Genomic DNA, 26644 nt, shown 5'->3' on the forward strand with positions numbered 1-26644 from the left:
AACAGCTGCTAATCATTTAATAATTGAATTAATTATGTGATTTTTTTTGTAGTCTATTCTTTACATTTTACTTATTATAATTTGTGAAGTAATTTTTCGTTTTGGGATTGACAACACTGACATATAAGGATTGATAGATAGAGAGTGGCTTATTTTTCCAACCAAGGATTTTCATCTGAAAAACAAGGTTTTTTTTCCTGATTTTGTAAAAAATATATAATCTTTAATGAATCGTTTCAAATGCTTATATTATGTTTTATAATTGTTTGTAGAACATTTTATAATGAAGTTTGTTCGGTATTTTATCGTTTTTGTAAATGAAATATTGATTTCAAAAATAGGAGTCCGGAATATTGGACGTGCCATAACTCTTTTAATTTTTCTCCTACGAACTCAAAATTTTGTCTATGAGATACCCTTTACCATAGTACACTGTGTACCAATATCAACATTTTTGGTCCAATGTTTCATAATTTTGACTGAAGGGGTTAAGAGGGAGTTTGTTGTCATTAAATTGACGTCAAAAAGTGTTTCCTCAGTCCTTAAAGTATACTAATAGGTTTTTCATTTTCTTTTACAGTGGTGGTTTTCGATGCAAGATAAGAAAATTCATGAAAGCCTCTGCTGAAAAATACATCATCATGTGTTAATTTAGCTTCATAATTATTTTTCATGTAAATAAATTATTTGTTATTTTCATTTGTGACTCATTAAAATAGAAAATACAATGTGCCCTTTTCATATGGGCAAATCAAAATGATCAAGAAACATATTTTCTACAAATGAATGTAAATAAAATTGTTTAATTGAATATTTTTAAAGCTATAGTAAACCCTATTTATTGCTACAGCTACAAGGTCAAAGAAAATGAAGTACAGTAAGTACTGATTTTAAAATTGAAGTGTCGCCTTAATTTCTTCGTTTTTTTAGCTTTCAAATTATGAAACAAACAGACATGTGATTTTTCAGTATTTTTACTGAGCTCTGTATTTTTCGAGAGAGCAAAATACTGTATGTAAGAAAAAGAACGGGCTTTGGAAGTTCATATTGCAGTTCATTTCATTCATCCAATTAAAGTTTAGATACAAAAATACATGGGAGAGCTTTCAGCTGTAGTAAAATATACTAACGTTGTTGTGTTAGTTCACACAGCGTAGCAATTTCAGTATTTTTCATCCAGTTTGGGTCACGTGCCTGAACATATTTAAATTAGTCTTCATACTACCACATTAAGAAGAAAATTTTGGAAACTTTGCTCTTGTCTCTCATCTGAATTACATACAGATGTTGTGTAATCACTTTCTGATTCTGAAGCAGTTGATCTGTTTATTATGAAAGGGAATGTCAGACTTGATTAGCATTTAATTAGCAAAGATGTATAAGTAGTTATGAAGGTACTTGAGCCCTTAATTGTGTACATTTATATAACAACCTAGTTCTTTTGCCTGAGACATTCCCCAACTGAGCATTTCGAATCAATCTCTCAATATCATGTATAGCACCTACCAGTAGGGTGTGTCTTATAATGCACTTTTTGAAAAAATTTTGAATTTTTATAGGGCACCCCTTTAATTGTTTCCTTTTGATGAAAAAATACACACATAAAAGTTTCATAGAATTTGATCATAATTTAGGGGGTGCTACCAGTGATTAAAATTACATTCATTGTGAACAAAATGGTGTAAAAATCAACTCCCCAATATATCTTGTTACATTTTTAATCAACATGAAATTAGGTTGGTTGGGTTTAACATAACACAAATACCTATTTCTAATATATACAAGAAAATAATAAGCATTTCATGGTTGTCATTTTATGTAATAATGTCAAAAAAACAACCGAAAGTTCGGTAACGCCATTTATATCACAGGTTTACACTTTCGGGCTTTTACATTCAGCAATGTTGTAATTTTTCTCTTTGTGACAATACAAACTTTTCACTGATTGCTACTTGTTATCCAGACTAAATAAATAAATTAAAAAAATAAATAAAAAGAGAGAGATTTGGCAAATTTTGCAGCAGTGGTAGGACCTTCTAAATGTTATTCAATTTTTATTTTTCAGATATGAGAATTTTTTTTTTGTCCAAAGGAACAAAATGAGAGGGTGCCTCATGAAAAAATAACACCTTTAAAAATAAGACGCACCCTAACCTACCAGTCTTACATAATATAGAGGAACACACGAACAGCATTTGCAGAAAATTTTTGGCTCTGCAGAATTTTTTTTAAATCTAATGTTAGTAGTAAAAAAAAAAATCTTTTTTTTTAAAGGAAACTTTTAAAAGAATCCCAGTTTATTTCTACCAAAGCTTTTAATAGCACATGTGAGAAAAAAAATAATACGGTCGGCAGTTTTCTTCAGTTGGTGAAAAATAAGCAAACCATATATTATTGTAAAAAAAAAAAAAAAGATTTAAAGCACTTTTTTCTCTCTCTTCGTATTTAAATAGAAATTTAATTATTTATTCAAGGGTGAATTGGGCAAAGTAACTATTGGCAAAAAAATTTCCAGTTAGGATTTGTGTTTGCAGAGAGCTTTTCATTTTATCTAACTTTGGTGATTGATATTGGGCAGAAAAGAATGGTTAAGGCAGTTTTCTTCAGTTGATGAAAAGCAAGTATTAACTAGATGTTATTGCAATTTTTTTTTAAATATTATTTTAAAGTCCCCCCCCTGCACTTTTGAGATTTTAATATAAATTATGAAGAATTAGGCAAAATAATTATTTTAGATAAATTAGATAAAAATGGAACAACGTTTAAAAGCACAAAAAGGATAAAAAGTTTTTAAAAACGCAGACATGTTTCGGAGGCAATAGCCTCCTTCCTCAGTGCGAAATGAACAAATGGATGAATCAAGGTCAGGGGAGAGTTTAAATGCGTAACAGGAAAAACATTGACCAATCAGCTATCAGCGAGTGCTGAGGCAAAATATGACGTATTCTAACATGTAAGGTTGAATAAGATTGCAGAAAAATGTGGAACAGCAAAAGACTCATTGCAAAGATTAGTTAAGTTTTTATGAATGTAAAAGGATTCCAGAAAATCTAATTCACCTACCGTTGTAGGTTTGCAAATGATCTTGGCCTCCGAAAAGAGAAAATTGTGCCGTGTCCCAACAATGTTTAGCATTTGAAGATGCTTACTTAAATTGGAGTGCATTTTAGTTTATTTGCTCAAAATTTTGAAAATTTGAGACCATTGTACTCTCAGAAGATATTACTTGAATAGAAAAAAAAATAGTGGTTGACAAATGTCCGTCTCATCTTCTGGCCAGATTGTGAGGGATGAGGTGGCGAGGGGTACAAGTGTGGCCGCTTCAATATATTGATACTAGGGGATAGCGGAAATCAGGCTGGATTAAAAGTTGTTCCGATTGCACTTATAATCCGTACATGAAAGGAATAAAAAATTATATGTATTGAAAATCCAAAAAATTTGCCCATTGTTTTGTGACGTTAATTTCTGCCGGTTCAATTTCATTTGCTTCTCTAGAATTTTTAAATAAAGTTAAGCATTATAAATTACCTACTTTTTTTTTGAATAGTTGTGTCCCCACATTCCCCATCCTTCTAAATTGTTTTGAATGTAATGTTTCCGCATTCCCCTCTGTACTTGGAAACATAAAAGCCATGGAGTCTACCTCCGTGGCTCTGTGGTAGGAGCTTCGTCTTTTAAGCCGGAGATCGTGGGTTCGATTCCTGCCGGCGGTGCCCTGGGTGTTATTTCCTTCTCTTGTGTTGTATATCTTTCCTGTGTGTGTCCGGAGGCAAGGCGCTCGGCACGCAGTCCTCTATGTATGTAAAGCAGCTTAACTTCTAAATAAATAAATAAACTGTACCTGTTAAAGGTTCAGCATCAAATTTCTTCACAGCAGGGTAGCAGTCAGAGCCAGAGTCCCTAGAGACTCAAAGCAGAATATCCCCAATGTCAAAGAATTGTTCTTTTTTGTTAACCAAATTGTTTAACCCAGGTTTTTTTTAGTTGTGTTACTGTGTGCTATTCATACAATTTGTTATTCCGATTCCGAGTCAACTAACTACAACTGTATTTATGTCGAGGACTGCATACTAAGTGCCTTGCCTCCATTATTTTTTGTACCGATAGATGGCAGCACCATCACCGGATCGAACAGTTAATGAGAATTTAGAACTAGACCAGGAGCTAATAGTTACCTCCAGAGGTATCGTTTCACTTGGAGGACATTGAGACCACGAGCATATTTAACGTCGCCCAGTCCCCTTTAATGACGACGGTGGGTCTTCGACCACCGAGGTTCGAACTCAGGACCCTCCGGCCCCGAATCCGATACTCTACCGAACGGGTCTGTAAAAGGTTCAGCATCAAATTTCTTCACAGCAGGGTGGCAGTCAGAACCAGAGTCCCTAGAGACTCAAAGCAGAATATCCCCAATGTCAAAGAATTGTTCTTTTTTGTTAACCAAATTATTTACACCGGGTATAATAGTTGTGCTACTGTGTGCTATTCATACAATTTGTTATCTCTGTGAAATCAAGTAATGTGCGGAATAAAAAAAAAATAATTTGAATTTTGACATCTTGAATTCAAATTACGTTTTCCGCAACCACGAGTGTGTGTATGTAGGCGTGTGTGTTTGTGTGTGGGGGGTATGTGTGTTTGTGTGTAGGGGGTATGTGTATGTGTGTGTGGGCATATGTGTTTGTGTCTGTGTGCTGGCATAAGTGTGGAGGGGGGTATGTGTATGTGTGTGTAGGCATATGTGTGGGTGTTGTATGTATGTATGTTTTTGTGTATGTGTCTGTATGTATGCGTGTGTGTATGTGAATGTAGGTGTATGTGTGCGCGTGTGTGTGTAATTATGTATGTGTGCGTGTGTGTGTGTAATTATGTATGTGTGCGTGTGTGTGTGTAATTGTGTATGTATGCGCGTGTGTGAAGGACGTGGATGCAACCTGGAGACGGCTTTCGCTATAGGAGCAGCATCGTGAGGAGCCCGTCGACGGTGATGGTGCGGAGGGTGGCGGTGGGAAAAATCAAAAGGAACGCCAAAAACAGTCAAGTGAGAACAATAAGCAATCGTGATTGCTCAAAAAAAAAGTCATCTATGTGATGGAGGCGAACGAATTCGCAGAATTGATTCGCTCTTTCCTGGATCCCCTTAACGTTGACCGCAACTTCACTGTTTATGTTCGCATTCTTCTCGTGTTCTAAAAAGCGGCATGTGGTGCGTAATGTTCTACTAATCACAGACATATTTAGATTTCTTTTGCCCTGTAATTAATTTAATAAGCATGCCTAAAAAAATTAAAAAAGCAAATAAAAATGCAGCCAAAGGAGGCAAAAAGATGTGGAAGAAGCATCAAAGTTCGAGCTTCAATCCTAGTTTTAATAAACACAGGTTAGAAGCTAAGAAACGAGCGATGTTTGGAGTCAGAGGTAATATTATTTGTTTTAATTTTCTCGGTGAGATTCACAACTTCCTTTTTCTTGATTCCGGTGATTTTAATTTCTACGTAATTGGTGAAAATATTAATTGTGCTTCCAGACGTTCGCAGATATTCTGCTTTACGATTCCGTAAACGCTCAACGGTTTATCCGCGGTCTTTCACACTTTGAATATTTTATTTATTTATTTATTGTTTTTGCGGTGATAGCTTACTGAATGCAGCTAAATGCCCCTTTTGAACTTCACAAGTGCAAAATCTATTCTTAGATTTTTCTGTTTGTTTGTTTCTTTCTCAGTTTGAAAGGGTTGATGACATTTGAACAGGGTTGGCTTTCTGCCGGCAGAAACTAGTTTTCGCCGTGCCAGTGGCAGAAACTGGTTATAACCGGTAAAAACCGGCAGAAACTGGCAAAAACTTGAAAATGTCTTTAATAACTCAAGTATTTAGTAAATGATATTTGTTTAAGTAAACTAATAAAAATAAACATTATTTCATCATTTAAAAAAATAAAATCCCATGCTAGCGCCCTTGATTTAGTTCAGAAAGGGAATTTTCCAATTACAGTGACTCGTAGTATTTGTATTAATTTAACAAAGGATAAAAAATCATACAAGGGTGCTTAGGAAAGAGGAGTGACATACAGAATTAAACAGGCATTACTGATTGTAATTTGCTCACTTCCTCTAAATTGTTTGTGATTGAAATTATCATGTCATGTGCTTGAAGAAGAAAGTGCCAGAATTTTACTTGCCTAAATTTTGTACCTAATGTCACAGCTTTGCAAAACAAATTGGCCCCATTTCTCAAAACTTATTTTTCCAGTCAAAATTTTACCACTACCCCAGTTTCTACATGGTGGACCATTTATACAATAGATGAAAGTTTAACTTTTTTAACAATTAATTATTTTTTCCATACATTTTCTGTTGTATATCAAGAATTAATTTTTCATTTTGTGAGTTTTTGCCAAGTGGCAGAAAGTGGTTTTTGCCATGCCGGTTTTAACCGGTTTCTACCAGTGGTTTTAACCACCTCGGCAGAAACTTGCCAACCCTGCATTTGAAGTAATGAGATCAAACTTTCCTAACTCACCGAAACCTGACTTTTTTAAACCCAGTCTGAAGCACTCTTTACGCCTGTGTAAGCGAATGATGGGACCAGTTTTGGTTTTATCAAACAAAAGGTTCTGTTCAACATTTTTGGTGTAGCCTAACTTGATCTGTTTGCATGATTTCCTGTGTGATGTTATCTGTTTGCACATTTGAACACTTCCTTTTTGCATTTATTTTATACTAGCCGCGTTGCCCGGCTTTGCCCGGTCTATTTTGAAAACAAAAATTGTGTCAATATTCAACAATCAGGCATTAATAAAAGAAAAAAAAAATCATCATGCAAAATTTCCCCTCCAAACAATGACGACAGATATTAAAATACTTTTAAGAAATTAAAATAAAATGAGAAAGATGGATTTAAAAAGCATAACCATAGAAACACAAAATAAAATAAGTTTCAGAATTGAAAATGAGAGAGATGGAAATAATGGATTCAAGAAGCGTTACCGTGGAAACGCAAAATAAAATGGTTAAAAACTTGAATAGAGAACAGATTTTTGAACTTCATTTAATTCGCTTGTAACTTTTTTGCTAATGCAGATAGAGGGTTAAACTTCCGACCATAGGTCGAGTTAGATCTGGAGTAAAAAAGGTAGCTCTTTTTAATGGTGTCAAAACGAAAACTGTAGGACAATTCCTTCACTTTTTATTGATGGATTTAATGAAGAAAGTAGTGCCTAAATTTCAGCTAAGCCTAAACAAATTCGAGCTAAAAACGTAAATAACTCCCGCCGCAATTAAGTTAGAGCGTTGGAAAAAATTGCGTAGAACGTGGAAAATTCTTCCCTTTCCAACGATATATAATATTATTATTTGCGAGTCATTTTTCATCCCCATATTCGGGAATTTATGTGAAAATTGGGCCTAAATTGGAATAAAAAAAGAACTATTCATCAAATTGTTTTCGAACTGGTCTGCAAACCTTCTCAGGACTTAAAGGAACAAACTGTGAAAATTTCAGCGAAATCGGCCGGGTAGTTCTCGAGTATTGCGAGTTCAAACAAACAGAAGCTTTTTGGACACTTCATTTTATACTATGTAGAGATACATTATTTACATTCACTGCTATTGTTTTTACGTTGAGTTTAAATGTATTTGTGTGAATGTTATGAATTTTTACAGCTAATGTAGACTTAAATGCATCTACAAAATTTGCATAGCCACAGGTAAATGGGACTTAACGATGCATCAAAAATTTGTTTTATCTTCCTATTGCATGTACTTACCATTTTTTATGTATATTGTTCAAAAACGTGCAATATTGTTCTCTATCGTTGAATTCTAAACATAACCTTTGGAATATGTAAGGTTATTTTAATTAGAAACCAAAACATCCTCATATTATAACTAGAGACGTACCGAGTACGCAGTAACTACTCGGTACTCAGCCAATTTGCGGAGTACTCGGTACTCGGACAAATTTTGATCAGATACTCGGCCAATACCAAGTAGTTGCAAAAAATTGAATATTGTCCAAGACAGATATTAAAATTTATAAAAAAGCTCAAGCATATTTAATATTCTGCAATCATTTACAAGTCAATTTTAAATTTTGAGAATAATGAAGTTTTAATGCTTTAATGGAATAAATCTTTATTTTAATGTCCCCAAAGTTAATAAAACTTATTTATTAAAAATTGTGGAAAAAAAGATAACTATAAAAGATACGGAATTTTTACATTAAAAATGGATTTTTGCTACAAACAAAAATTAGTTATAAGAAATATAAAAAATTCCTTTGCTTAAAAAAAAGGGAAATAAAACAACGTTAAAAGCATAGTTTAACCCTTACCCATAAGTCCCTTCCCGTTTTTTGCTTCCATCTCCCAATTTCCCGTTTGTTACGATTTTCTCCCGTTTTTGAAGTTTTTTCAGTCAATCATCAAAAATTTCACTTTCTTCTCAATAGATGGCGCCCCTTTCTAGTCTACCAATGTCAGGGAATAAGAATTTTTCCAATTAATAACTCCGTTAGTCGAAATCAAATTTTTTGGAAGCTTTCCACATTGCATGTTCAACGAAGCACGTGCTTTGCCGAAAATTGCAGCAGATTTCAATCCTTTTGCATCCTGAAATTATTTCAATTATTTTTAATGTTTGAAGTTCTTTTAACATGTGCTACCCTATACCTACTTATTTTATATTGTATTTTCATTATATATTGATTTCCTTTTTTTTTCGGATTTCAGTAATTAAATTTTTGTAGCTACTTTTCTGGTAGAGAACGTACGAAACTTTAAGCAAATCCACTCCTTATTATTTAGTTTTTCCTTTGCAGTAGATTTTTCTTGCTGCTACCAATTTGCTTAAATCTGCAAAAAATCCCCATTTCACTTTAAATTTAGTATTTATGTTATTTAAAAGCATAATTTAATAACTCTGTAGCGAGGATATGTCGATGGTGTATCACCTATATACCTCTAGTAAAATGGACTTTTTTTTCCTTCAAAGGTTGGAAAGTATGCATCTGTAAATGATTAAGTTAAATTTAGTCTGAAATTGGAAAGCAGCATAAGTATATTCCAGGGTTGGCAAAAACCCAGGTTTTTTAAAAAAAAGCCCATGGACCCAGGGTTTTTTGGGTTTTTTTTAAATAAAACCCAAAAAAACCCAACTAAAGCTGGGTTTTTTAAAAGAAATGTGGTTTTTTTTGTCTTTTTTTAGGGAAAATGTGGGGCACTTGTAGCATATTGTAGCGTAAGTATATGGACAAAGAACAAAAATGTCTTGGGTAAAAAAAGCTGGAAAATTCAGCATTTTCTGAAGAAAAGTAAAAAAGACTACAAAGCCCAAATATAGTGAAGTTTCAGATTTTTTAGTTTCCATGATTACTAACAATTAAGGTAAAGTTACTTTTCGAGTGATAAATCTATTGTTCGTTTGTTCACTTTTAATTACTACATTTTTTTTTTTTTTTTTTTGCATTTTACTTTATTGTATTTCATTTTATTATGCAAAACTACTGTAGAACCTCAAAGCTTAATCAAGACATTTCTTTGAATTTTATGTTGGACGTTTTTCTATTTCTATGTACAGAGTAAGAAATATTAAGCTTTTGGTAAGCTAATGAAAATACTGTATATCCTATTCTGTTTTCTGTCCGACCGTTTGTAAAACCTGTTAATTTCTAAAAAATATACCTTGTTTATTCGAGATTTGTGTGTTGGTTTGCAGAAAATAATTCACATGAAAGCTTTTTAGCTTTTAGCTCGAGTAGGTACAATCTACAAATATTGAGAAAATCAGACATGACAGGACTTAGTCAAGATAATATGAGTTATTTTTGACGAGTTAAAGAAAAAAGTTAAATATATTTATTTAAAATCTTTGAATTAATTTTTTTAATGCCGTTAAGAGTTAAGAAATGCTATTAAAGTTCAAAATTCATTTTTATGTCCATTGTCTGTGGTGAAGAACAAATAAAAAAGGAGTTTAAATTGTGAAAGTATTTAAATTAATTAATTAAAAAAAAATTCTCAGAAAATTTTTAAAAACCCAAAAGTGGGCAAAATAATGGGTTTTTTTAAATGGGTTTTTTCAAAAAAACCCATTGGGTCCAATCCGGCCAACCCTGGTATATTCTCAATTTCTAATTAATTTTTCCTCTGAATTCACTGTAGTCTCTATATGGCAGAGTGGTAATTGTAAGGCAGCTCTCATTGTTTTGAGCTACAGAAACGAAAGGTAAAGAAGTTGTAAATTAGTTTGTAATAGTTGACAGAAAAATCAACGAAACGTACGTATAAAAGCTTGCAACAAAAAAATAACATTTTCCTTCCCATATTATGGATACATTTCAATAATTTGCTATCCACTGAATTCAATTGTTAATACAGTCGGACCTCCATACATGGCTACCACACTTCCGTGTAAAGGACGGAATTCCGTCTTTTCAAAAATTTCGGCCGTCGGGTTTTTTTTTACCATGTTCAAAATGATTTTTATAGATGAAACATATCTTTACTTTTGAATCTCTCACTCTCAAAAAAGGTCTTATTCTTCTGAGGACAAAAAACCAGCCCATCTGCAAAAGTTAAAAAGATAAGCTGTTTTTTTTTTCCAAAAAATAATTAAATAAGTCACTCAATCTGTTGATTTCAACCATTCTTATCTTAATCTGGAAAATTTTATTAAAGTTTTTATCACAATGCATCTTATAGCCAAGAACCTCATACCTGAATTTTTTTTAATTACTATTTTTTTGTATGAAATATGAACTATTTATGTAACATGAACTATAAAATCTGAAGCTTTTTTTCTGCATTAGCAAATAGTAAGGTTTTTAATTGCATTTTATTGTTAAGTTCTTTTTCTGCATTTACCTCCTAAAAATCTTGGACAATGACATGTTATTTTTTTTATTTAGGTTTTAATTTTTACTTAATCTTACAATTTGGTTTTCCTATATAGTTACAGCATCAAAAATTAGCATTATATACGTCTAAAACATCAAACTAAGCGCTAACATTTTGGTGTCGCGAAATGGAGCCACGCGCTTTTCAGTCCTGGCCAATTTTTAGAGTGGCACCCATGCCTCCATATATCAAAGTAGCAAATTGCCGGAAAAAAATTCGATGTATAGAAATTTCGATATATAGAAACGATCTTATTTTATCCTAAAATTCTCCTAAAACATTAAAATTAAAGCTAATTTTCGTGTATGAAACCTAATTTCTAATTTATACGAGCATTAAATAAAAGTTAATAATTAAAAAAATAATGGAAATTACATTTTTGCGCCTTCATTAGTCTTCATTCTTCGGCAATTCAACTTGATCTGGGGATTTTCGTTTTGACGATGTAATCGAGAGAAAAGTAAAAAATCAATCTACTTAACTTGAATGATTTTAACTGAAGCTAAAACGACTAGGAATGATAATCAACAGACAAAAGGGATAACTTGAAACTGATTTTACAGTGTTGCTGGTTACAACTAAGATATTTGAAATAAGCTTGAGGGAATTTAAGAACTCACAACAACGACCTATCTACACACCCCTCAACCCCAGATTCCTTATGAGTTTCGTAGCAACCTTAAGTAAACATAAATATCTCCCCTAACCTTCATTTTTCATGAGACAAACAGTCTAAAGTGAAAAAAAAAAAAACCTACTAATGTCTAGAAAAAAAATCGATATATAGAAAGTTTTTCGATACATAGAAACAATTATTCTATGTAATGAACTTAGAAATTTACTGGGATTTCGATATATAGAAAATTTCGATATATGGAGGTTCGACTGTAGTAATATTTTACTTAATATTTTCCTCTTCACTAACAGAAATATTGTGCAATAAAGACAAGACCTTCATTGTAGAGTTATCTTAGCAAGTGTAGACTTATTTTCAAAAAATCGAATGTGGCGAACGCCCGGTTATAGTGATCTACTTAGCTAGTTCACCGAGGGTTCGTTACAGTGGAGTTTGACTGTTCTATAAAAATTTTCTTTTCTAATACACAATTCTTTTGTGAAAGTGCCGTTTTAACCGAAAGATTCCTTTTTTATCAGGAAGGGCCCTGTCCTTTTCTCAACTCCATGGAAACCACTAGTACAGTGGAAGACCATTGTAACGCACACCTTGGGACCAGAGCTTTTGCGTTATACAGTAGAAGACCGTTATAACGCCGACCTATATAACACAATTCTCTATAAACCGCACAACTTTTCAAAAGTAAACAATAGGTTTTGAAGTTAAAAAAAAAACCCCTGTTTCGTATTGTAAACATAAAAATTGTTAGGAAAATTAAATTTTGAGACAGTTTTTCATCTTTCCATCTTAATTCAAAGCTTTTAAATTGAAAATGAGTACTCATGTCATAGTAAACAGAAAATACCAGACTGCTCTTAAAAATGCAGCTGTTATGCAAACTATGAAGCTGGCAGAAATGCAGGATAATTCACTTTCTTTTAATTGTAAAGCACATTTATTTGTAAATGATTAGTTGTATAAATAGTGTTTTAATACTCATTGCAGATAAAACTCATTCTGAAGTGCTAATATATAGATATATTCTGAATATTAGTTTCAAAATTTGTAAAATGATCTATATAATGCAAAATCCTGTATAACGCAAAAGCTGTGGTCCCAAGGTGTGCGTTATAACGGTCTTCTACTGTACAGGTTTTGGCATTATGTAGGTCATTTCACAAATTTTGAAACTAATATTCAAAATATATCTGTATGTTATCACTTCAGAATGAGTTTTATCTGCAATGAGTGTTAAAGCGCTAATTATACAGCTAATCATTCACAAATAAATGTGCTTTACAATTAAAAGAAAGGTGCATTATCTTGCACTTCTGCCAGCTTCATAGTTTGCGTAACAGCTGCATTTTTAAGAGCCATCTGACATTTTCTCTTTACTGTGAACATTAATTTTCATTTAAAAGCTTTGAAGTAAGCTGGAAAGATGAAAAACTGTTTCACAATTTCATTTTCCTAACAATTTTTATGTTTAGCAAGGCAAAACAAAGGGATTTTTTAAACTTAAAAAACTATTGTTTACTTCTGAAAAGTTAAGCGGTTTACAGAGAATTGTGTTACATAGGTCGGCATTATAAAGGTATTCTAATGTACAGTAGAATACCTTTATAACGCCAACCATTGTAACACATTTCTCGATAAAACCACACAATTTTTTAGAAGCGAACCATAAGTTTTGTTGTTAAAAAAACTCTCTGTTCTGCCTTTTACAAACATGAAAATTGTTAGGCATATTAAATTGTGAAACAGTTTTTCATTTTCCATCTCAATTCAAAGCTTTGGATTCACAGCTTTTAAAAAAAAAATTCTATTTCATTCTTGAAAATGCAGTGTTGTTGAACAAATTATGAAGCTAGCAGAATTGCATGGCAGTTCACTTTCTTTTGATTGTGATACATATTTATTTGACTGACAATATTGTATAAGTAGTCCTTTGATACTTATTGCAGTTAAAACTTAGTCTAAAGTGCAAGTATACAAATATATTTTGAATATTAGTTTCAAAATTTGTGAAATAGTCTGTATAATGCCAGGGCTTGAAAATTATACTACCAGACATGCCCGGGGCATGTAAAAATTCCGATCAGGCATGAATATTTTACCCTTACATGCCCGGCACCTAAAACTTTATTATTTCGTATTTATTGAAAAATTACCGTATCCTTACTTGGAGCTCAAAATTTATTTCAAGCCTACTGCTAAGATGGTTTGCTGTTTCCTTTTTTTCCATTCTTCCCGTTATATAATTTAAATTTTGTTGAGTTTAACGACGGCTCATTATGTACTATTTATTCAAACTATTTTTTTACAATTTATATAAAATTTTTTTGTCTGATTAATTCTGCACTACAAATTCAAATGCTTTTATTGATATACAATAAGGAAAACTGGACATGTAAAAATTCGGGCATGTAAAATTTTAAAGATTTTTCTAGCCCCGTATAACGCCAAAACCTGTGTAGCACAAAAGCGCTGGTCCCAAGGTGTGCGTTATAACAGTCTTCTACTGTAGTATTTTCAACTTGACACACTCATATTTTATTGGACATTTGAGCACTCATATTTTAAGGGATCTAAAGACTCTTAACCTTCAAAATTTTCAATTTTCTGGGAAAAATATATGTTATGCATAATTTAATTCTGAACAATTTGATACCTTATTTATTACCATACGCAAAAAAACTTTTCAAGTTATCGTGAAAATGCGTAAACTTTCCCCACAGAGTTTATGTTTACAGCAGCTGTTTAAGCCTCTTTTTCTCAGGTGCCGGTTTATCGTTTTGCGTGCACGATATCGTAGAAAGTTTCTTACGTATTTCCGTAAAACTTTTCATATATGTTTGTTTGATTTTTTTTTATGATCTGAACCTAAATTTTAACTAAAAACAAAAGTTAATATTAAAAACGAAACCCAAAATTTTGATATTAACTTATATAACATTTCAAAAAAATAAAAATAAAAATAATAATTTTAAATAAATAAATAAATTTAGGTTCATATCATAAAAATAAGCCAGAGAAAGCCGCACAAAAAGTTTTACGGAAGTAGATAAGAAACTTTCTGAGATATCATGCACACAAAACGAGAAACCTGAGAAAACGCAACCTGAGAAGAAGAAGCTTAAACAGCTGCTGTTAACATAAATCTCTATGGGGAAAGTATGCGCATTTTTTCAATAACTTGAAAAGTTTTTTGCCTATGGTAATAAATAAGCTATCAAATTGTTTAGAATTAAATTAGGCATAATGCATATTTTTTCCAGAAAATCCAACATTTTGAAGGTTAAGGGTCCTTAGACCCCTGAAGCAGCTCTGTTTTAGTTATCTGACAGTGAAATAGCAGTTCTATTTTTTGAAAAAGCAGGGATGAGATTTTTCCGACTTTTACCGGAATTCCGGCTTTTCCTGTTGGTTTTTAAAACCTTTCCTCCTTTTCCTCCTTTGTTTTGCCTCTTTCAGGCCTTATTTTTCTCAAAAATTGAAAAAAAAAATACGATTTTTTGAAATTTTCGGTCTCCGATTTCTTATTTGTTCTATTTTTTCCCTTTGAATCTTCATCCTCCTCGATATCTGCCAAAAACGTACGTTTTGGAATCATGCCAACGACGTCAAACACGTGCTGCGCCGAAAGATGCATGCCTCGTTTGAGATCTCAATCTTTTTGCATCCTGAAAGTATTTCAATTGTTTTTAATATTGGGTGGTTTTTTACTATGTACTACCTTATATCTGCTTATTTTAATCGTCATTTCAATAATATTTTCATTTCTTTAATTTATTTTAGAAAAAAATGCAAGACTCAATCAAAAAATGTGGCTTAGCACCCACAGCCTCGATTTTTTTTGTAACTTGGCATGGTTACATTTTTTGTGTATTTAAGAAAGGGTAAAAAAATGTTTATGGTGAATCTCAAATGGTTTAGGTTTTACAACCTGTTAAAAGTTTTAAGATTTCATGATTAAATGAGGCAGCTGCAAGTTGTTCTTTTTATTCCAAAATTGTATTAGGAAGTTTTCAAAAACAAATTTTGGGTTCCAATGCAAGAAAAAAGATAACCAATTGTTTATACACATATATATTTATTTATTTTCAATTCTTACTATGAAAAGTGTTCTACCACATAAAGAAATTTTAGATTTTTCTCTCTGTTGTAAATTTTTACTTTACAAACAGATCAAATTTTAAAATTTATGTTCTCACTCGTTTAACACTATAAACTCAAAGGTTTTAAATGAAAAAAAATGTATTTTTCTCTAAAAAATATGAAAAGTTGACATTGTGTGATGCAGCCAAGATTGACCTCTGGCTCCCCCAACCCTTTGTTCAAGGACTCAGGGGTTAGAAATTGTTGCCTCTTTTTCAAAATTTAGATTTATTTAGGAATAAACACTCTTGCAAAGAAATGGTACAATGCAGCAAATTGTACAAAATTATCACTTATACTTAACTAAATACGTATTACCTTTGAAACTGGTAAATTAGCCATTTTTTGTTGATTTTCTGAATATTAGGCTTTCAGGTTCTATTTTGATGCAGTTTCGGATATATTCCCTTTCACGAAATTTTTTTTTGGATATCATCCCTTTTACCAAATTTTTTTGGATTTTTCCTCCTTTTTGCTCTCTGACCACTCTCATCCCTGAAAAAGGAATGTTTGGAGTAATTGTTCTTTGTTGCGTTTCAATGCAGGTGAAGGGAATTTGACAGAAGCGAAGTTGGCCATCCACAACAAACTGACGACAGACAGTCAATGTGACCAAAGCGAAGAGGCCATGAGTGTGGGCGGGGAGACGGCCATGACTGCGTTCACCAACTGTTCGTTGCCCACTTTCAACAGGTACTCACTCAGGATAACTTCTTCTCAATTACCTTTCTGAACAAAAATGTACCGTATTTTCCTGCGTGTTATCCGTGGGCGGCCTATAATCCGCAGGTCCTAAAATCGACCTGAAGAAAAAAAAGCTTCGTATAATCCGCGGATAATACAATGTAAAAAGATAAAGTTTGAATTTAACATACCATTTGAGCAACTAAACTAAAAACATGAAAAAGTAATTACTTTGAAGACGTAATCAAAATTAATCTAAAATATAATGATTTCTCCTTGAAATCTTGATTATAGTACGCTAATTACTTGAAAAACAAAGAGTCAAGACAAAGGAACAAACGGTCTAATCTTGTGCAAATGGCTACCTATTTCGCTGTAATCTTGCTTATGTTACATGACCCGAATCGCCAAGAGGAACATTCAAGCAACGTAAAATAACCAACATACGGGCAGGCAGCGATGAAGAACATGCATGCTTCGTAAAATAAACAACATTCGGTCGGCGTACGTTCTCGATCGGTGAATCCTACTGTAAAAATATTTAGGTTCAATGCATTGGTGTTAAGGGGATAAAAAAAATCACAGATAATCCGCGGATTATACGCAGGAAAATACGGTAAATGTTGTATATCAGGGATCGAAAGTAAGATTTTGGCAGAGTGTCGACGTTACATTGATTAAAATGCATTTTTAAAATACAGTAGGTTAAAACCTGTAAACTTAATTACCTGTCTAAGTTGACTGCTTTTGTCAAGTACGAAATGAATCCTGTTTCATACGTCAACCTCATTTTATTGACCACTAAAATACTGCACCACAAGTAGTCAACTTATACAGGTTTCATTGTACTTTGGTTTTATTCATATAGCAGGGGTGCCCCCCCAAATTTTGCTCAGCCCCCTCCCCCAAAGGAAGAACTTCCCTTATCAAAAAGTAAATTTTCCCTTAAAAAACATCCACCCCCCCCCTAAAAATTTCAATGACGAAATCTGCGCCATGACCTCCTCTGCCTAGGTGGGCATCCCGTTTTGTACCCATATAATTTTCTTTTGTGATAAAATTTTTAAAAATATTTGCAATCAAACCTTGTTACACTACACTCTGATGTCGCCCTTTTCCCCAAAGTCCCCAATTTATGGCATTTAATTTTAATACTGAATGCCTCTGGATTTTCCGACAGCATTTCATTGACAAACTCCGATCACCTCTACGGTTTAAGTTGCTCAGACTTTCAAATTTTTCTTTGAAACTGAACTTCTTTCCAGACAATTAATAAAACCAGGGTTGGCAGGTTTTTGCCGGAGGCTGAAAAAACCACAGTTTTTACTGTCCGGCAAAAATAGGTTTTTGCCAGTTTTTGCCAGTGGCAAAAATAGATTTTCTGTTAACAACTTACGGACAGTTTTTTTTTTCTTTTATATAAAAGTAAAAGCATGAAAAGATTTTGATAAAAGGCTTTGCCATTTTCTTTAGAGTGAGCTAGTATCACTAAAAAGTAGAGTGAATATAGAATGCACATATTGATCAACTTTTTTTTTTCTTCTTTTTAAATTCTTCTCTTGGCTATCCATTTTCCTAGTATGTGAGAAAAAATGCATTATTTCTTTAGTGAGGAAAAGTTAATATTTTTCTATATTCAAGTAAATATTCTGTTATTAATTAAATAACTTACAAATCTCAGTGGAATAAAAAAAAAGTGATTAAATATATGTATATATATATGTATAATTAGAATTCAATTTTTTTTATTAATTTACTAAGCTTAAGTAAACATTCTTCATTTTAGCATTGAAGGAATTGGCTCATTCTGAAAAAAATGTTTTAGCAAACATTTAAAATCTTAAGTTTTGCAATCCCAACATTTGTTTTTAATTTATTTTTCACCTTACAAATTAGAAGTAACATGGAGAGACATAACTAAAATATTAAAGTGCATTATTTATATTATATTGTCACTATTTCTTGATGAACACTATAATGCTACTTTATTTGCAATTAGGTTTTTGCCATTTTTTCCATTTTTGCCATGGTTTTTTCCACTGTCCCGGCAAAAATACCTTTTTGCCAGCAAAAAACTCAACCCTGAATAAAACATGTGGAATGATTTATTTTAGAAATTTCTAATAAGTGATAAGAGACACCCTGCATTGATTTGACATGGAATGGCCGTTATAACAATTGATCTCTCTGTATTTTGTTATATTTTTTAATTTTATTTTGCATCTTACGTGCTCAACTGGTGGGAAACTGATTATTGAAATTCTCTACCATTGACATCATGCGTCTTGATAAAAAATGGAAGCACTTGAAAGTCTGGAGGGAATCAGGGAATCAATTAAGTGTGCAAAAGGTTTCTAGGAATCTTTAGCAGCCTTATTGGAAAGAAAAAATGTATATAATTCCTAATGTTGGTAAAAGAAAAGCCTTTGTAACTGTAATAGTTTACTAACATCAAATCAAAACTATATGATTAGGTTTATATAGCATTTGTGTTATAAATAGAATAAAAAAAACACAGGTGAGAGCAATACTAAATTTTTTATTTTTAAAGAACCAAAAGTTTTTTTTTGAAATTTGCTCAATATTTTTCAAACATAAGTATTTTTTGCACTGCATTTTTGTCTGAAATCATAAGATCTGAAGGCCAGTCTCTTTCTCAGAAAAAAATGCTTTTCACACAAAACTTATGGCTTGGAAGGCATATGATTGTGCAATTATTTGGTTTTTCAGCGAGTTTATACCTGAAAAACTATAAAAAGGCCGTTTTTAGTGACAATTTCCTATAGAGGTTGTTTTGAAGACCATCAGTTGTGTAAAACAAGTGTTTTTAAGATTCGACATTTTGTGAAGGGGCTGCAGAACAAGCCCACTTGTGTCTGTTTCTGTATTGATCTTTGGTTGTTTAAATTGTTTAATATTGTGTAATTTTCAGTATTTTTTTTAACTTACTTTTCATACTGTTTTTTTTTCTTCTTTTCTTTCTCCAGGCTGCTGAAAAACTGGAATTCCAACTCTTTCCTGCACAAAGAGATGTTGGCCATCATAGCCGCCGTGACAGACATCCTGAAGATGAAGGATGGAAAAGAAACAGAGACGGAGTACTTCGCCGCCCTTGTGAGTTCTTCTCAACCCCAAACATTAATTCCTGTTCAAAAGATGATTTTGAACTTTTTTTTTTAAATACTACCCTTGAAAGTACCGTATTTTCCTGCGTATTATCCGCGGGCGGCCTATAATCCGCAGGTCCTAAAATTGTCCTGAAGAAAAAAAAGCTTCGTATAATCCGCGACGGCGTATAATCCGCGGATAATACGATGTAAAAAGATAAAGTATCAATTTAACATACCATTTGAGCAACTAAACTGAAAACGTGAAAAAGTAATTACTTTGAAGGCATAATCAAAATTAATCTGAAATATAATCTAAAATATGATGATTTCTTCTTGAAATCTTGATTATAGTTCGCTAATTGCTTGAAAAACAGAGTCAAGACAAAGGAGCAAATGGTCTAATCTTGTGCAAATGGCTACCTATTTCGCTGTAATGTTGCTTATTTTACATGACCTGAATCGCCAAGAGGAACATTCAAGCAACGTAAAATAACCAACATACGGGCAGGCAGCGATGAAGAACGTGCATGCTTCGTAAAATAAACAACATTCAGTCGGCGTACGGGCTGGATCGGTGAATAGTACTGTAAAAATATTGAAGTTCAATGCGTTGGTGTTGAGGGGATAAAAAAAATCACAGATAATCCGCGGCTGCGTATAATCCACGCATCATAAACTTTGCCTTTTTTAGCAGATAATCCGCGGATTATACGCTGGAAAATACGGTACCCATTCTTAATGAATGGGGTACCTTTTCAGAGCCTTGCAAAATGGCCAAAATATATTGGACTGCTTGAGCTCTAATGAACACTCATTGATTGAACTCGGCTGTTCTTGTTAGTTTGTTAATGTATCATGTGTATCCTCCATATCAAAACTAGTATGTTGTGGCCATCACGAAACTTGCTTCTATATCTTTCTCATAATTCTGATCCTTCCCCATGCTTGACAAGGAAGCAATATTCCCAACAAAAACAAAATCAAACATGCAAAAACTTGACGACCATCCCAATTCCCGATTTATCTCAAAAGCAAAGAATGAAAATTGAAAATTACTTTAAAAACCTTGCTTAAAATAATTACAAACATTTATTTGTTAACAAACACAAGATGGCAACAGTTAAAAGGTTTAAATCATCGAGATTTTCTGGTCATTTTCCAGCAATTAAAATCACGCGAAATACGCAGACGACAGTCTATTACGATTTATCTTTCTTATTGTAATTATAAAGCTATTTTTATTCACATACAAAAAAAAAAAAAATGCCCCTCTTGGAGCGATTGGCGCCAAAATTGGACCAACACCTGTTTACATATGGATTCACATTTATTCGAGATTTCATCAAGAACGTAGCATTACTTCTTGACATTTGGCACTCACAATGGAAAAAAAAGAAGGTTGGATTGCGCCACTCCCTTTTCAGCTGTTGACGGCAAAATAGAATTGGCTCCTATACCCTCTAAGGGCTACTTGCCGATAAATTTTTGTTTGATTCTGTTCATTATTTCTTGAGATACAGCAGTCACAATTGACGACAAAAAACGTTCTATAGCTCAGCCCCCGTTTGAGCTATTGACACCAAAATTGAATCAGCACCTGCACCTATAAGGGGCAACATATGGACCAAATTTTGTTTGATTCAGCCAGTTACTTCCTGGGGTATAACAGGCACGCATAACTCAAGAAACGTCTCATTGCTCCACCCCCGTTAGAGGAATTCATGAGAAAAACCAATGGGCACAAGTTCACATAGGGGCACATATGTGTGCCAAATTTCGTTCAATTTTGTGTGGTAGTTTTTGCTGTAGAGTGTCCACAAAAAACTGGTGTGACACACAGACAGACAGACTTTTTCCGAAAATGGTCGAAATGGACTCGGCACACCTCAAAACATTCGAATCCGTCAAAATTTGAAATTCAAAAATTTGCACGAATCCAATACTTTCTTCTATATATTAGATTCTGAAGAAAGTAAAGAGGGCAGGACACTTTTTGATAAGAAGGCATTTCTATTCTATTAAAAGTGCACTTTCTCAAAAGAATTTTACAGTAATCTCCAAGAACTTACGAAGAAAAATAACTATTGTTTTTGAACAAGTTTTTCCAAGCTTTTGAGTTAGCAACTTATGAAAACTTAAGTTCCAATTAAAGTACTGTGTGACCATCGATTACATGGAAAGGCTAATATCCGGTTTATAGGCGGAAATAGACGTGTCTATTACTTTATAGGGGTGTTAGTTGATTTGCTACAGATGTGCACTTTTGCCTCTCTATCATTTAGCCTTAGTTTTGTAAAAATGAATATTTGTTCTCAGCAACATTTTTTTTAAATCTAAAGTATATTCGATCTGTATTCTCACGGCAGAAAGGAATTGATTTATTTATTCACAACAAAGTTTTGAGCTTACCATTTTGCTTTTACGTTCCTGATTGAAATGAAAATATATTTTTTTTTAATTTTTGTTGTTTCCATGGTAACTATTTTTGTTTTCCCTTATTTTATTTTAGAGAATGCAATAAATGAATAAGGCACTAGTCCCAAAGCAGAATACTACTAAATTTGCGACGTACGTCGCAGAACAGATGCCTGAGCTGCAGAACAATTCTGCTCAAATGTGAGAGAAAAACTCAGACAAATTTTCTGCAGAAATTCTACAGATTTCGGTGACATTTCTGCAGTAAATAACTGCAGTTTTTCTGCAAATATCTTCCAACTCAAGATAAAATTTTGCACAAATTCTGTAGATTTCTTTAAATTAGAAGAAAATCTAAAAGTCTAGGAAATTACAACAATTCGGTGGAAAACTCACAAAAAATGTTGAATTCTATAAGTCATCTGCAAGAACTTAAGATTTACTTTTAGCTTAGAGAAATCTGCAGAATTTTTGCAAAGTTCTATCTTGAGCTGGAAAATATTTGTAGAAAATCTGCAGCTTCTGCAGAAATTTCATATTTTAAATCTGAAAAGATTCTGATTTTTCTAGCGTTTTTGGTTCTCTCTTTCTTTTCTCAATCGACCTTCATCCGCTGCAGTTGCCTCCATAAATGTATGTTTTGAGTACATGCCAACGTCCATCGGCGAAAATTGCGTGTCTTGTTTGAGAATTCAATCCTTTTGCATCCTGAAAATATTTCAGTTATTTAGAATGTTTTGAAGTGTTTTATTATTTGCTACCCTAATTCGACTCGTTTTACTTATTATTTCGGAAATTTATTTCTTTATTAACATTATTTTAATTTATCTTTTATGCCATGTAAAATTAACCAAAAGAACGTGGTTTGACACCTCTGGGCTCAGATTTTTAGAAAATTTTGTATCTTTGCTCTTTTTATGCATTTTAGAAAGCATGTAAAATATTTTTCTAGAATTTCAATCGGTTTAGGTTCTACAGAAATGCATAGCAGCGGTGAAGTTATAAAAACTGAAAAAAAAAAAAAAAAAAAAAAAAAAAAAAAAACTGTATGAAAGGATTTTGATTTAGTTTTTGAACAATTGTGGTCAAATGATTTTACGTTGCAGAACATCGTCAAGTATTCTGCTTTGGGGGGCACTAGTGACATTATAAAACGCGTGCATCAAAATCCCATCATTATTTTCTCTTCTCCCCTGCTAGATTCATTCAGATGGAATAGTCGTGACTTGGCAGATTGCCCAATTACATACAATCCGCGGTCAAACAGTACTTTCAGTAAAAGCAGAAAGCTTTATTAATTTTGCAAATGACAAAGTATGATTAACAAGCTATTAATTTCTTCCAAAAGAATATTTGTGAGGATTCATATTAATGGTGATCCTTACAAAAAAATATTAAACTGTGTTTCAAAAGTACACATTTGTATCCTTGATTTTTGAATCATTAAAAGCGCAAGCCTGCCTTTTTAAAACTAATAACTTGTTTTAACCCTATATTTTTCTTTTGTAAATTAATGCTATTTTTTCTTTTTCCTTTCTTTTTCTTCTTTTTGTAGATAAAAGTACAGAAAAATTACAAGGAAAGATTCAAATACTGTAATGCTTTAAATTTTAATGGTTTGGTGTGTGTTGGTTAAAAAATAAAGCCATGGAATACATTGTTTGTAAGATTTCATATTAAAATACATGCTGGCAGCTGTGTTCTTTTATTCATTATTAGTAATTTCATTGATTTTTATTATTCAATTCCAAGTGCATAAAAACCCCAAATATTTTTCAATAGGCATTATTTTCTTAAATAATAAAATAGTGTAATAAATTATGCAATAAATATTAATAATGAATAATTGTGTAATAAATATTAATAATGAATAATTGTGTAATAAACATTAATAATGAATAATTGTGTAATAAATATTAATAAAGTTGAGTTTCTTTGGATTCATATTTACATCAAACTCAGATCTATCAGTGAGAAAATAGGTTTCTTACAGTAGCTAAAATTTCATTTGAAAACTTGCTGTACCTGAGGCGCGTTGCTAGGCCAACAAAAAAAATACATCATTATACTGATTTTCATGACAATCGGTGGAACGGGGCAGAAGTTGCTACTCTGCAGTGCCACCTGGTGGCGAGTGGCTTCAACGAGCATATGATGCACCTTCTCCGTGGAAAAATACATATATATATATAGCAATTTTCATAATAATCGGTCCAGGTATCGAGTGAAGCCGTGACTCTACTCAAATTTTGTACTCACGCAGTTTGCAAGATCAATCCATCACTAAAAATATCAAACAGAAAAAGTTTTAAATCCCCCCGTTGCATGAAAAGCCATAAAACAATAAAGAAAGAATTTATTTGTTCAAACTCAAGAAAAATGGCATCTTATCAATGAGATCTTTCACGCGAATTCATTTCTGCAGCCGATCATTTTATTCGTATTTATCCGACGGATTGTGACTTAAATTGGAATAAAAAAGGAACGATCGATCGGATTTTTTTCGAACCGGTCCATAAACATTCCCGGTACCAAAAATAACAAACGGTGAAAGTTTCAGCCGAATCTGCCGGGTAGTTTTTGAGATCATGGATGACATACGGACAAACATTCATTTTTATATATATAGATTTATAACTGTTATGAATACCAGTTTTCAAATACTGTTTTATTTTGCAAATTAAATTAAATTGAATTATAATAACTATTCTTATTACTTATTACTATATTTTGCATATCATTCTTGTAAACAATGGAAATGAGGGAATTATGGTCCCCCTCCCCTCCTTTTTTTTTCTTTCTTTTTTTTTTGAGAAAAAAAGTTTTGCCTTTGTAATCCAGTGTTGTTTTTAAACTTCAAAAGTACAAGAAAAGTGCATTGAAAGCTGCCTAGAAAAGGGGAGGACCCAGCACCCTCCTAAAACTACCTGGAGGAATAATGTTTACATTTGCATTTTTATATATATTCTTTGTTTCTTTGTATTGGGCTGCCAGATCTCTACAGATGAAATTCTGGTTGCTCATATACTACAATAACCTTTCTTTTAAATAGAAAATTTAGAATAGAATGCATTTAACTTAAATCAGCTCTATGCAGATGCATAGACCCTGCATGTCATTTGGTGTATTAGCAATGTTTTGCGCAAAACTAACATGGACATTTCCTTTTTAGATGACAACTCTGGACATTGTCCAGACGGACGAATCTCTGACGGCCGTCATATGCCTGCTCTCCATGTTGGCCAGGAGGTAAGCTCCTTCGGATTGAAATGTAGTCCCCATGTTTCAGGGGTGCCCATACCCCCTGTTTGATGGTGCACCACCCCCCTTCAAAAAAAATCTCATCCCTTTTTTATTTTTCGCCTTTTTTTATTTTATTCATTTTTGAAAAAAATTTTATTGTTTAATATATTTTTCATTTATTTATTATTTCTTTATTTTAAATTATTATTGTTGTCTTGTTAGAAAAGTTCCGCTCTACACCAATAACATACACACACATACGCACAAAATAATTAAACAAAATGTCATTTCCCCATTACTGGCAATTTTAATGTGATTCAATAGTTTGCTCTCTAAATATCACCAACAATCTTACAAAATGCGATACAATTTTTCAGTCACACTAATACAAATTTCATTTCACAAATAAAATTGAAGTGATAATAATAATAATAATAACAACAATATTATTTTGTCACTAAAATTAAATAAATAATGGAAAGCATTTTTTGGATGAAAAATTTCAGAGGGGGTTTGGACACTTTAAACCACCCTCTTGCATATGGCCCTGCTCTGTAGTTAAAATTAATGCAAAAATCTGTGAGTTTTTTTAAATGCTTCTAAAACTTGTGAAACGAAAAAGTGGAAGCTCTCCTTTTCGGGGAAAGTAATGCTCAGTAGTACTGATCAACAGTAAAAAAATTAAAAATTAAAAATTGGCAATTTTGAGGAAATTTTTAAAAAGTGATTTTTTTTCTTTTTTTTTAAAGACTGGGGAGGGGGGGAATTAATCTCTTCTATCAAAATGATGTATATCTTTAAAAAAAAACAACTTTTAAATAAAACAAACCACAACAAAATATGTTGCACCTTTCTAGAGATAAAAAACTTAAAAGCTTTTGCCGAAAATCACAAGTGAGAAATGATACCCGAAACGCCATCTTTGGTGACCTGTATCTCGACTCAAAAATTTTTTTGGGCAAAAAAAAAAGTATTAATTTTTTAATGAATTTTAACATATGTTAAATTCAAAAAAAAAAAAAAAAAAAAAACAGAGACCATCCAGTTACGCCCCTTGTTGAATTAACATGGATTCTACCAATGCAAAATCTATTTGTTCTGAGCCTTAAATGTTTACAAAATGTTTTTACTAGATTGTTTTCTAGGACAATGGATGTAAAAGTAGTTCAGAAAAGTAAGAACAGGGTTTCGACAGATCAGGGAAAAGTCAGGGAACTTTATTAATGAGGGAAATATCAGGGAATTTCAAAAAAAGAGCAAATAATCAGGGAAAATTGATTTTATGAAGGAATTTTTTTTTTTTTTTGCTTTACAAAATTAAGTACATTAATTCCCTACTCATTTTCTGCCAACTATCTATTCAAAAAAAAAAAAGAGTAAAACTAAAGAGGTGCAGTTATACACTGCCACAAATTTGTGCATCTTTTTTCCTCGACGTCAAAGAATTGAATCTTACTTATTAACCACAGGATGAACTTCCTAAGATTGCTTCTGTGTCTGTTAGGTTTTTTTATTTTAC

At 32.5% G+C, this 26644-nt stretch overlaps 1 protein-coding gene across 1 annotated transcript in view; it reads left to right on the forward strand.

Annotated features, from left to right (window-relative positions):
• Positions 1-5193: 5193 nt before the first annotated feature.
• The window catches only part of LOC129232796 (RRP12-like protein), a gene marked incomplete at its 3' end in the record, with an annotated part of 50700 nt that continues 29249 nt past the window's right edge, over positions 5194-26644 (forward strand). The window contains 4 exon segments of the mRNA XM_054866897.1: positions 5194-5421; positions 16219-16366; positions 19345-19471; positions 25055-25131. Coding sequence (XP_054722872.1) covers positions 5277-5421; positions 16219-16366; positions 19345-19471; positions 25055-25131 — 497 coding nt within the window.

Source organism: Uloborus diversus, unplaced genomic scaffold (assembly GCF_026930045.1).
Source record: "Uloborus diversus isolate 005 unplaced genomic scaffold, Udiv.v.3.1 scaffold_14, whole genome shotgun sequence".
Lineage (NCBI taxonomy): Eukaryota > Metazoa > Arthropoda > Arachnida > Araneae > Uloboridae > Uloborus > Uloborus diversus.